The 13,300-nt window shown below is 42.7% G+C and overlaps 1 protein-coding gene and 1 long non-coding RNA gene across 2 annotated transcripts in view; one reads left to right on the top strand and one right to left on the bottom strand.

Moving 5' to 3' along the window:
• Window positions 1–13,300, bottom strand: part of PPM1E (protein phosphatase, Mg2+/Mn2+ dependent 1E) — a 61,346-nt gene that overhangs the window by 6,019 nt on the left and 42,027 nt on the right. The window contains exons 2-3 of the mRNA XM_051635898.1: window positions 5,933–6,051; window positions 1,212–1,411 (exon numbers count right to left, since the gene is read on the bottom strand). Coding sequence (XP_051491858.1) covers window positions 1,212–1,411; window positions 5,933–6,051 — 319 coding nt within the window. The remainder of the gene's footprint in view (window positions 1–1,211; window positions 1,412–5,932; window positions 6,052–13,300) is intronic.
• On the top strand, window positions 340–12,989 carry LOC127392205 (uncharacterized). The gene is made up of 4 exons (XR_007891213.1): window positions 340–413; window positions 5,406–5,640; window positions 5,773–5,965; window positions 12,674–12,989. It is a non-coding gene; the product is annotated as an uncharacterized LOC127392205 (long non-coding RNA).

Genomic DNA, 13,300 nt, shown 5'->3' with positions numbered 1-13,300 from the left:
TATGTAGTCTCTCATCAGATAATTGTGATTATATTCACAAATCAAATACAGCAACATCACTCATCTTCAAGTCAGTGTTCTAAGCTTCCCCTTCTCTGTTCAGAGCAACAAAGCTGCACCGAGAGACACCAACTCCTGTGCCTATTCATACATGTAACACCAACCCACTGTCAGTGCCAATCCAACCCTGACAGCCAGCTCAATTACTACAATATTGGTGCATTGTAATTTTTAAGTAATGGGCTCCAACACACATTGGAATAAGAAAGCTGAAAATTGACAGACAAAGGAAACATCTCCCCGCTGTTTGCATTAGTATCATCTAAAGGCAAGAAGGTGGAGGGGGCAGAAGATGGTTATTAAAGTGACAGGATGCAACAAAGACTCAACTATGCAACAATCTGATCCTAAAGGTAAGATTCTTGCCACTTTCTTGCATTTGCTGTTTTTCAGTGTCCAATTTTGTATCTGTAGAAAGAGGAAGCATGAGTGTTTGGCCAATGGCCACATAAAGGAATTAATGGAGGGAAATCTGGCCCCAGTTCCACCAAACTACTCATGTTGCTGGATTCTTGTGTGAACTGCACCCCATTCTCCTGTCAGTTTTGTGGTTTGGGTTTGTTTTGCTGTTTTGTTTTTTTTTTCTCACTTTCCTTATTCTTGCTTTTGGCTTCTTCCTCCCAAGAGGAAGAGTGGAAAAGCAGTACAGACCCACCCCTGTAGACAACTGGTATCAGTGATGCACTGTAAGCTCTACAACTTCCTCCTTCCCCTTGCAGTCCTCTCCTACAGCCAGGCACCCTCAGCCAAAGAGGAGCCCCTGCCTTGGTGTATCCCATGGTACTACAGCACATCTGCTGCCTCTCACCAAAGCAGAGCTGCTCTCTGCACAGTGGCAGGTCAGTCCCTCAGCCACTGCGTGAGTGGCTACCTCAGGCTGCAAACTTTGCTTAGTTGGATGACATTTCAGCAAAAGTCTGGGAAAATTCCTCTTTTATTCTATATCCCCTATGTAGAAACTGCATGTTGTACTGCAGCTGTGGTTAAAGAACATCAACTGAACTAATTTAAGACCAAGTTTGCTTCTTCACTGCCAATCCTCCCCATGTCCCTCACAGCTATGGCTTTCATTTTCACAGTAGAAGACAGCCTAGTTTCCCCAAGAATGGAAACTTTATTTAGCATTTGTCTTCCACACCATCTCTCTTTACCTCAAGGTTGAAGAGCATGTTGAAGTCTGGGATGCAGACGTGCTTGTCTTCCATCTTCCTGCGCATGTTCTTGATGGCGTGGATGGACGTCTCGTAGTAGCGGTGGGGCTTGGGCTGGAGGGGAAAGTCCTTCACCCAGTTGCTGCAGATCTCATGGAGTTTGCTAAAAACTAAGCGGGCTAACTTCACCGTCTCGATCTCTGGGGAAGGCAAAAACCACAAATGAGAGGCTAAGAGTGTTATTAAGTGAGGTGGTGTTTTTTTTTTTCCTTGCATACATTACAAAGATGAAACAAACCATTTTTCCCAAGCAGCTGAAATAGATCTCAGCAGGGAAATCCTGGGCTCTGATGGATAAAAAGAAGCCCAACTCACCATAATCAGCATTCATCAGTAAGCAGCTCATTGTTTGTTTGCATTTTTAACTTAAACATTTCTCCATGCCTTTGGGGAACTCATTTGCAGCATCAGGAAAAATGAAAAGCAAGTTTCCCTCAGCATTTGATCCCCTAGTGGTGCAGCTGTGGCTCTGGTAGGGACTTTGTTGAGCCATAAAGCATCACGTAGGAAAATGATGATCCATTACAATGACATTGGGTTTAGACCAAACAATCTTTCACACAACCCCTCCCTGCAGAACTGAGGCAATACAGCCCGAGTAAATAATCTACAGCAATTAATTGTGTTACTTTAAGATGTTCCGGCAGACCACACATTCAGTAGGGTACACATCCAGGTACCTTCCTAGTTTCTTAACGTTATTTCTAGATCCCTGACTACACCCTGTGTCAAAGAAATCTGCATGAGCAAATGAGAAAACCATGAAGGTCTTAAATTTGAGAAAATGCTGAACTGTCACTCCTGAGAAATAGTAATTTTAAAATGTGAAAACTCAGGGACTTGACAATTGTTCTGAAATTCAGGGAAGGAAAACAGGAAGGAAGGATCAGAGTTGAAGACATCAAAATCTCTTTGTTCATGATCATTCCCCAAAGCCAGAGATCTTCAAAGCTAACCAGCAGCAGTCCATGAGTGTCAGTCATTCCTGGAAGAGGAACAGCTCAAATACTGGGAGCAGACGAGAGGGTTACAGCATCCCTCAGTTCACAGAAATTCTGTGAAGAACCTAAAAGCAGCGTTTATTCATTTCTGTACTAGGTCTACACCAGATGTGGGCTATAATGATCAGGGGCCAAGATCCTTAGGAGCAAAATATATTCCCAGCTCTGCTGACTATGAGTTGGTTCAACTTGACCTGCAAGAGCAGCCATTAAGCTGGAAATCAGCTACATACCTAATCAAAAGAAGCAGCCTTGGCTTCTTGAGCACACAGCTTTAAAAACAAGTGGTGGAAATCCAATGACAGGTCATCCCACCACTGCCATAGTAAGGGGTACCAGTTCCCTCACAACTCCTGTACTTCTCTAACCAGTGCCACCAGAAATGGCTTTGCTGAGAAATGCATTTAAAGAGGGAACATGTACAGCCTGACATGTCCAAGTGATATTTTCCAGAAGTGAACCCCACAGACTTGCTCTTGCATTGTTTTCCAGTGGGGACATATGCCAGGAGATGGGGCACGAGGCTGCTCCACCTCAGAGCATCGCTCTGAAGGAGGGAGTGACCCCCCTGGCTCTGCTGAGCCACCAAACGCCCTCCCCAGCAGGGACATGGAGAGGCAGCATCACCAATAGTTACTCTGGAGGTTAAAACAGTAGAAAGAACCACATCAGTCAAACCACCCCCTCACAGCTGTAAATTAGTCATCAATTGTTCAGGCTGCAGCGCCAGAGCTGACTCAGCTGCCATTGTGGTCGTGCCACAGAGAATTGCATTTCCCTCCTGCTGCTCCAAAATCCCCAGTGCTGGAAGCAGTGCTTATTGTACCACAGCTAGTGGGAAATCCAGCTCAGGTATTAGTGTTCCCAAAGACAACTGACTTCTTTTAGGGTAAAATCAGGGTAGGCAGAATACCAGAAACCAGATTCTACCTAAGTTTTACGACCTTTCCTGAAAATGCAGTGTGACAGCAGGGATCGGTGCCCAGGTTTGCAGATATCATCCAGCCAATGTCCAAGGTTCTCCTTAAGTCAAGAACTCCAGTTTCTGATGAGTCAATGACCTCTCTGTGTCTTGGCTATGGTTATCCCATCTCCTGGTACCTGGAAAGACTGGCTAATGAGGCTTAGTGATTTGCCTTGTGGAGTCTGCTAGATATTTTAGATATGTCCACCAGGTTACATAGTCCTACTGTCCAGTCTCCTTTGGTGGTTCCTTAACAATGCCAAACCCCCACATGACTTATCTTCCTCCACAAAAAAAGAAAACTAAACATTCTTAAGCTGACCTTTCAAAAAGGAAATCAAACATCTTTCAGTCCTCACAGAAGCTCTCTTGCTCCTCTCCAGCACAACTGGAAGAGGAGAGTCAGTCATGGCCCATGACTCTTAGATTCTGTGCTTGATATCCAAAGACACCCTAAGTATACCAGGCCCATATTCATGCATTCCTACATTTATGAACTCAAAACACTTTTCCATCTTTTAAGATTTGTATTCTTCTTTCATGAAGCTTGGAATTTCCTTTCCACCAGCACACCAATAACTGCTTTCACCACTCCTAAGTATGCAATATGATTTGTCACATTGCAATTCTCAGAGTGAAATGTGTCACTAAGGAAATCTGGAATCATTTCATTATCTTTTTTTTTTTTTAGCAAGTTCACATTTGAGGCAAATCAGGTAAATGTCTCCTTGTCTAATTGAGTACAAATCTGGGTTCATAAAAAAACCTGACATAGAACTGGCTATCAAAAGCAGCCAGCTAAATTCAGCTTGGCTTCACATTCTGTACCAGTCCAGACATCACCAGGACATACAATGAGCTCTGAGCACAAACTTCAAGAGGTAGAAATCCCATTTTCACTACCTGCTGTAGTTCCCTTTGTTTCCTTTCCAAGCATGAAAGTCTCCCTCTGTGGTACCAGTTTGGGCATTTAGAATCACAGCTCTCTTCTAAGTAACCAGCCCAGGTTCCTCAAAGGATTCCTACTGAGAAAGTCAGCTAGAATGGAGCTGCTGACCTTTTGCAATGAAACCTCCTTCAGTCCTGCATGATTCCCCCTGGTTTTGTTGTGGTTTTCTTAGCCAGACCTTGCATCACTGGAACTAATGCTCTGTTTGGAAAATTATCATTTATGGTGTATTATTTGAAATGGCAGTATTCATAGGAAACCACTGCTCCCTATGGTCCAGATGATGTTCTCTCTCTTCTTCTCTCCCTTATCTTCATATTTTAACATTTCACATTGCACCTGTAAAGGTACAGTTTATTTTCAAGTGCCTTCATTATGTCAATTCACCTCAACATACTGCATCTGGAGGCGTATTTTTAGAGCCTGCTATAGCCTGTACACACCCCAATCTATGTTTGTATCTGTGTATTACAGGTTTAGATACATTTAAATGGCAATTTCTGTAGGTGTGAGGATTTTATGGTGGGGTTTTTTTTGTCTTTTTCTTCTTTTTTTTTGTTGAACTCTTCAGATATTCTGTGTGGAAGCTTAGTCAACATTTCCTTGGAGACTGTCAAATATTTATGCAAGTCTCAGAGATCTCAATTTGAAATTAATGAAGGCTGCTCAGCCAGAACAATGACAAATCTATTCCATTTACCTGCTCAGCAGGAGGAGGCAGCAATACCTACACAAAGGGAACCCACAGCATGTATTTCTGTTTCTCAGGTTTCCAAAGGCCTCTGAGAAATACAGCATAACCTTCTTTTTTGAAGAGCCATATTTAGACATCATGCTCATCCTCAATATCTAGTTATTTTTTTATCAAAAAAAGGAGGGAATAGACACAGTGATTTGCTGACTGTTTTCAAGATCAAATGACAAAATTCCTCTCAGTACATGTATGAAATGTTGTTCTTTGTTGTAATGAGCACCCCACAAAGTTGTTCAAGGTTGTTTAGGTCAGCAGAATCCTGAAACAATTTAGGGTGCATGGTTTAGAGCTGGATGCTGCAAAAATCCTGTTAGCCAACACAGATAAACAGGACACTTTCCTTTTAAGCATGAAATACCTTTATACTGTCCTTTGCTAAAACTATATAAAAAAATTAAAAGCCACAGTAAAAACCGTAATAACTGAAATAATTCAGAATTTATTATTATTTTTTTTTTACTTTAAGGATGAAAGAGGACAACTGGCACTTGCCACCAAGCAGCAGGACCACATAGTCTAACGTGCTTATAAAGAAATTCAGGGCCACCAGATACAGTCTTATGAAGGTGCACTTAAAAGAGTGATTTCCACCTGGTCTAAAGGAGCAAAAATTTTATGAAGTCCAACTACAGCCAGAGAAAGATGTTTAAAAATAGAGGAAGAGTTCAACAGTAAAAGTTGAAACTAGACAAGACTCAAAGGTGAGAGAGCTTTGACTAAAAAATGAGCCACTAGCTCTGTCAGGAGTGGTGGTAAATTCTCCACTGGTCTTTTTACATCCACGTGGCATATTCCTTTACAAGAAATCTAGTCCAGTTTTGTCTCACTCGCAGGCAGAAGGAACTGGTGCCATTCAAGTGGTCAGACTAGATGGATCACTGAAGTGATGCTGACTTGAAAAACCCCTGAATGATCTGCAAGGTGTTGCAGTACAGTGTGCATGACAGATCACACCATGTGGAGCTGTACATGACCACGTGTGGCTGTACTCACGTATGATCCCGTCTGCGTTGTCCACGTGCTTTGGTAAGTAGTGTGCTGAAAGATCACTCTGGAGGACTTCATCTGAAGTTGCTCTAGCTAAAGCAGCAGCCAAAAATGAAGGGCAGTTACTGGAAAAGAAAAAAACAAACAAACCAAAATAAACTCACAGAAAGTTATTTTAATCTGATTTAGCAAGGTAACTTGCAGTCAGGGAAATACATAACAATACTTTTCTATAAACAGACAGGAATGTGAACCAAGATTTGTAAGACTTCTGATTTTTCTTTGCTAGACAGCACCACAGCCCTGCAGCAAGACCTCACATTCACCATGTGGATTTTAGTAACCCTGTTTCACTTATGTTCTAAGTTTGAATGTTCCATTTTGCAGCCTCTATTTAACTGCTTCTCAATTCTAGACCTGACCCCACTACAGCATCTGCCATGCAACCCCTGCTTAGTGTACATTTTCTACATGTGCATTCTCTTATCTGAAGCCCATTCTGCACAGTTTCTCCTAAGACTTGGAGTCAGGATCCCAAAAGATAAGTGTCCTCAGATAGGCAAGTGTCCAAAGCCTCACCAAGGGACATTGGAAGTTAAAGCAAACCCATAGGAGATACGACGTTGATGTGCATACGGTTAAAAAGCTCCCTTGTGAATGATGTATACCAAGAGTAAAGTGGCTTTATCTCACTGTAGCTTAATTAAGCCTGATATCTCCCAAGGTTAATTAATCTAGAGCAAACCAAGGCCACTTTAAAGTACATTCTCTCATTCAAGAGTAGTTTAATGCCTCTTCATTTATGCATGACTTTTTATTTCCCATTGGTCTGCCTTAACTTCTTCAGGTGTCTCTTGCTGACACAGCCTGAAACTTTCAGTTTCCATCATTATCATGGGGTAGCAATGTCCTCCAGAGGACGTGTCCACAGCAGGACTGTGCAGAGACAGACAAGCTAATTCAGTCTCAAAGACTGTCCATCAACAACAGATTTCTGGATCAGCTGGTCCAGCAAACAGGCAAAGACTACAGATACTTCCTTATTTCCTCTGCTTAGGCCCAGTAAGTCTGGTCACACGCTTTCAGCATGGTTGGAGATATGTCAGCCTAGAAGCATCAGTCCAACCAGATCCAGAGCAGAAAAACTACACATGAAACCGGAGTCATCAGACTTCATCCTGGAGCCTGAAAAGCTCATGGTGACCATCCTTGCATTTGCATTTGGTTCACTGCCCAGGAAAGCCAACTGCCATCCTAAACCAGCCCACGTGCCAAAGCTTCAGCAGCAAGATCTGAATTCCAGAAACCAAATCAGATGTGCTACATTTGGAGTTTTTTGAAAAGCCATTTTACCATCATTTTTTCCAGACTCTTGATACCACATGCTGCTACTAACAGCAAGATTATCTAACAGGTTTAGAACACGTAGACAAAATAAGCCCTTTGGCCCTCATTATTTTCTAGTCAACAGATCTATAAATTATTTAAATAGAAGATTAGCAGTAAACAGCTTTGTCCAAGTGATGCTCTGACCCTTGAAGTTACACGGAATCCACTCGTCCTGCGTCCCTGCACTGTCCCTATTTCCTAGAAGGCGCAGCCCAGCGTTGCGCTCACGCAGCACCTGGAGGCTCAGCAGCCTGTGCTAATGAAGCAGGACTGAGGAGATCGGCTGCCCCCGGACCGGCCCTTCCCGGCACAACACAGCGACTCTGATCCTGTTTACATCCTGCAATGCCCCGGGGTGAGGATAATCAGCAAGAGGAAAACACACCGGGACCTCCTTTGCCTCTGGCGACTGTGGAAACGGATTTTCTGTCTCGTCTCGTCCGCCTGTATTTAGCTCACCTCCAGCGGGTTTTGCAGTGCTATTATTAGCGCCAATACTCCAGAGCGGCCACGCTGGATGCAGGCACGTTAGAGGCAGTTTCTGTGCTACAACAGCGAGAGACTGTGATGCCTGGGACAGAATAATCACGCCAGCAGTGAGCAACGCTGCGAGGGCAGCGTTCTGAAAACACGCACGGAATGATGAAGGTTCGGCCGGAATAGTGCACGAAAGGATTTACAAACACGAGGCAGACAGGGCTGCCTGTGGGCACCAAGGTGACGGGCTGTGCTAGTGCCTGCAGGAGCCGGAGCTCCTTCCTCAGTCCAAGGCTTGCCCTCAGCACCCCAGGGCTGAAACTTTTTAGGAAAACCAAACTTGGTTTGTGTCACTTACAAATAAGCTCTCAGGAACGTCCACTGATGGGAGAAGAGGGAACGTGGATAAGAACTGAGGCAACGACTGTTCCTAAAACAGAGACTCAGGACCTAAACAGCAGATAAAAAATATCCCCCTGACATGAGGAACCTCTGCTCTGCCTGGGCTTGGCAAGTGGGAACGTCATGTGTTTGAAGACCCCGAGTCACGAACATTAATATCTGAAATGTTAGATATTATTTTAACCGCAGTGACAGGTGACAAAATTGAAAGGTGCATTTCCAGGGTACGTAGCTGGTCAGGGTGTTTCCCCAGTCAGCTCCAAGTGCTATTTACGTGTCCCTACATGTAAACAATGCCAGCAGTTTCTCCCAGGAGCTCTTCATCTAACTAAAGAGTGCATTTCCATTACAATACCAAACCTACACAAAAAGGCGCTAAAGATGTTATTAGATAAATTAGAGGATTTTAAATACATCCTTCCTGATTCTCTAGCAGTGTGGGTGTGTTTAGAACACCCACAGTTGTGTTGCAGCAATCCTGGAATAACTCTGCTAAGGTAATAAATCAAGCCTAAAAGTGGGCTGTGTTTCCATGAACCTAAGTTTGAGAAAAACAGTCTGAAGTGGCTTAACTCAGCCCACATATTATTATGTTACCAGCTTAACACACAACTCTGCTCCTTCCTGATAGCATTAAAGAGGTGAAGACTTTCCAGGCATTTTCTCTGAGCTATCCCTCTGTGCCCTAAATCTAATACAAGGTCTCCTCCTACTAGAATAAGAGATGGCAAATTTTAAATTCTTATTGCATGAAAATTCACCCCTGGGCTTTGAGTGACTTATCAATTTTGATGGAGAAGGTAGAGAAAAGAAATCAGTGGAAGGTTTTCCTTCTATGTCTGGCCACTCTCTGTCCTAATAATAACAAGCTGCCTGCCAAAGAATTAATTGCCCTTGACATCTGTTCATCACAAAGCTCCTTATGTAGCTGTTACAGGGCTGTGCTATGTAAGCAGGGAAGTGACCAGTTGCAGACAGATGACTTTCTCCTCCTGATTAGCACTACTCAAAATTTACTTCTCTTCTTTGCCTCCTGAGAAGACTCTAGTTGAATTACTTCTCCCCTTCGAGGAACAGCAACTGCACTGGAGGTTGTTTTTCCTCCTTTTAAAATAGATTAGATGTTGAAGTCAAACCACTATCAGGACACTTCATTACTGTTACACCAAGACAAATGAAGAACCAGGTCTAGGATCTTTGTTTTTATCACAAAGGTGAACATTCAGGGGAGCACCTGCAGCATCCCACAAAACAAAAAAGACCCAAAACTTGAGACTTTGCCAGCCTGGTAGCCCTCACCTGTCCTCACATAGAATCATAGAATGGTTTGGGTTGGAAGGGACACTAAAGATCATCTGATTCCAATCCCCCTGCATGGGCAGAGACACCTCTCACTGGATCAGGTTGCTCAGAGCCCCATCCAACCTGCATCTTTTATGCAAAACAAGCAGCAGCAGACAGGATTCACAGGGACACAGGAGGTGCACTGCATCCTGCTGCTGACTTAGATTACCTGTTGGCTGCTGAAAATTATTTATTCTGCCACATTCTAGATGCTCAAATGTTCTTAGTCATTAAGTTATGACAAACTGAAACTGGGAGGGCATGATCTTGTTTAGCAGAGAGCTGGAATGCCTACATCTATTCATAGCCATGCCACTAATGCAGCAGCTGACCTTGGACGAGTCATTTCACCTCTCAGACCTTCGGTTCTTCATCTACAAACAAAGGATGATAATGTCATTTCCTGGGGGAGAGGAGGAGAAGGAGGAAGGCTGCAGAAGGCTTAATTCAGTCTTCATAAAACACTCTGACATTTCTAGATAAGAGCACAACTGAAGGAAAAAATACCAAGATAGTGGAATATATTTTCAATTTAGACAAGATTTATGGAGCTTTCATACTTTTTTCTCACTCCATATTCTCTGTTCTCAGATGCTGCCAGAAGCACTAAGTGGAATACAAGGGCAAACAGCAGCTCCAGACTGGCAGGTTTAGTCTAATGCAGGCAGCTGACTCAGGGTCGTAAACAACTGCACAACATAAACACATTTTTTGAAAAGTTGATGCATCTCAAAGGGGGAAAACCACAAGAGAAAGACATCAAGTACTGCTGGTGCTCCTGGAGCATTAGCACTGCTGACTGGAAAATGATGCCACAGGCACATTACTGCCCCTGACCAAAATACACCAGTGCCACCAGTGCTGAAAGTACTTCAAGCTGTCATGGTCTAGTGTAACTGATGAGGCATCGCTAACCCAAACAAAGCAGTAAAATGGACCCAAACGTTCTGGTGCCTTTCAAAGGCCAAAACGGTCAGTAAATCACAAAACAGGCAGTGTTCTTGTTACCTCAAGAATCCCCTGACACTACAGAACAGCAATTGTTTTAGTTAGAATGAAACACGATTTAAATAGCAATGCTATTCCATCGGCTGAAATACAAAACAGCTCCACAGGCAAACAGTGCAAAGCATGATATATAGTTTCACACAGAATCCAAGACCAAGAACATGACCTGAAAAGAACCAAGTACAGCACATTCCCATAAGGCCTATAATTTACTGTGTTAGTAAAAGACTTTGTAGGGGTGACAAGCTAACTGCTTTCCAAAAGACATTAGACTAGGGATGCAGTTTGGTAAACACTCCTGTGTTTGGCCTATTGAAAGTTCATGGTGGAAAGCAAGTTTTGCAAGATTCAGTTTAAGAAAAACCTTATTTGTCCCCAGCCTGTATTTACAAAACACTCCAGAGTCTCATGAGACTTCTTCCAGATGGAACTTCTGATGCAGCCTGGAAGCTCTTTGAAGAAGCCTTTAAAGTCTTTACTAATGAAAATTCCCATGCTGTGAATGGCAGCAGTAATGAGCAGAGAAATTCTTTGGGAAGATCCTTTGACTGTTTACCCATCCCTCCCTTCAGCCACCTCCTGTTGCAGCAGCCAGCCAGAAAGACAGGCACCAGCTGAGGGGCTTCTGTTTGTCTCCTAACTCCTCTAAGTCAGACAGGACTCAGAGAGTCCTGCTCTGTTAAGCAGTTTTAGACCACAAAATGATTATGTATCTATCTTCTATTTATGCCAAACAAATGCTATTTTCAGCTCTTGTCTCTGCAGGTTCTCCTCTTCTTATTCACAAAACATCCCTCTCTCCTGCAAGCTCACCTCTCTGCTCTGGCCTGTGCTGTTCTGCTGGGGAAAGTTTGGATGCTTATTTAAAAAGCCTGGTCATGGTGGACAAATGGAGTATGGGTTGTTTGGTTTTTTTTCATTTTCACACATGGTGAAACCCTGCATTAGATTTTAGCTGCTGCAGTGAGTTACTAAAAAAACCCCAGCATACACAGACAAAAAAAAGAAACAAACAGAAAAAAACAATGCACCTTTTTAAAAGATTGCATAACTAAAGCTCCTTGAGAAGTCATTTGTGCTGGCAGTGTTGAGGCGGTAAAGACGCTTGATAAATCTGTTTGAAAGAGCTGAAAATGTGCTACAAGAGGAAGCTGCTATCTATAGGCTTCAGAGACAGCTGCCTGCTCACATTCAAAATTATTCTGTCCTTGTGATGACAGTTGTAAGCAACAGAAATATAATACACAACTGTTACAAAAAAACCCCACTCTTTCTGATGTGTTTCCCATGCCCATGTTCTATGCAGACACTGTGGTGGTACCTGGAGGGGGCCAGGGCCATTCTCACCCACCCTGCCTGCAGTTTTCAGAAGATTGACAAGCATTCAGTTATCCTTCAGATTTCAACCCATCATTTGAATTTGACTGAAACTGGCCTGCAGGGTTAATGGGAGGAGCCTGAAGGGCAGGCAGACTGAGCAAGCACACAGGCCTTGTTCCCTCACAAACCCGACTTCAGAAATCAGCTTCTTGGAATGTTGCTACTAGAATTTCATCTGACAATACAGGTCACTGAGGGAAACCCTTCACTGTAAACGTACTATCTTCAACACATGAATTAGACTGAGACCTCTAATCCATTTTCTGCTGCGTAGCAAGTCACTGCTTCCTTCCCCTGGAGGGCTAAGTGCACGTGGCAGCACATAAAGCTACAGAAATATAAACAAGACAAAATAAAAAGGTCACCTTTGTCTCTTTGATGAGGTACAATGTCACAAAGGTTAGTGTGCGTTTAAAATATAAATGGTTGCTGAACACAAACCACTCATCTGTGATTTAATGACTGTCACTAAAAGAGGGTGGGCACCGAAGGGGTGAGTTGTGAAGAATTCAAACTCCATAAGCAGCTTCTTCAGAGCCTTTCTGCAGAATAGATTGTCTGTATATTCACTTTGAAACCTAATTGTATGATTTCTCTAACTCGTTCTCACAATATGGCAGTTCTGAGGTTACTTACATTTCAATCTCTGTAGAGCTGATGATACCTGTATTAAAGGCTGCTGTAAAATGAAAGAAGTTGTTCACTGTAATGTGAACAACCCTTAAAAACACAAAATTAATCTTCCAGGAGCCGAAAGCCAAATTACTGCAAGAAATTGAATTCCCAGAAGTGACTGTATGATGGTTTTCTTCATTACATCAAAGAATTGAAGACACAAAGTTTGTGTCTGTTGAAAATCATATTCCAAGACTAGAGTCCTTCACAGCTATATGACATCCATCTGTTACTAAAAGGTAAACCTAGACTTTGAGGGAATGCAAAGAGAAACCATTTTATTGCAGCAAGGAACCTCAGTCATAAAACTGACATGTCGAGGGTGTATCTGTAGAGTAGTCTCCCTTCATCTAAACCAGAATCTTTTCTACCTCAGCAGCAAGATTCAGAGGGATTGGATAGTCTCCCATAAAACTGTAATTACTGCTATGAAAGTATATATTTATGTACTTATAAAAATATTATTATAAAATGTAAAAAATATCAGGAAGCCATGAATTTTATGGGCATTTACTATAAAGCTTAGATCTTTAGGATTCAGCTATATAAGTGCAAACACACAGCATTTGTGCTATCATTAATTAATCAAAATAAAGCTAATTTATTGGAATTACCCATACATGTGACTTTCGGGAATTGATACTGAGACAAAAAGTGCCTCCTGTGTTTTCTTGTCACTGTTTTACAGGGATTAGCCTG

Source organism: Apus apus, chromosome 18, assembly GCF_020740795.1.
Source record: "Apus apus isolate bApuApu2 chromosome 18, bApuApu2.pri.cur, whole genome shotgun sequence".
NCBI classification, from domain to species: domain Eukaryota; kingdom Metazoa; phylum Chordata; class Aves; order Apodiformes; family Apodidae; genus Apus; species Apus apus.
Note: the sequence above shows the minus strand (reverse complement) of the source record. Positions and strands in the feature narration are given on the sequence as shown.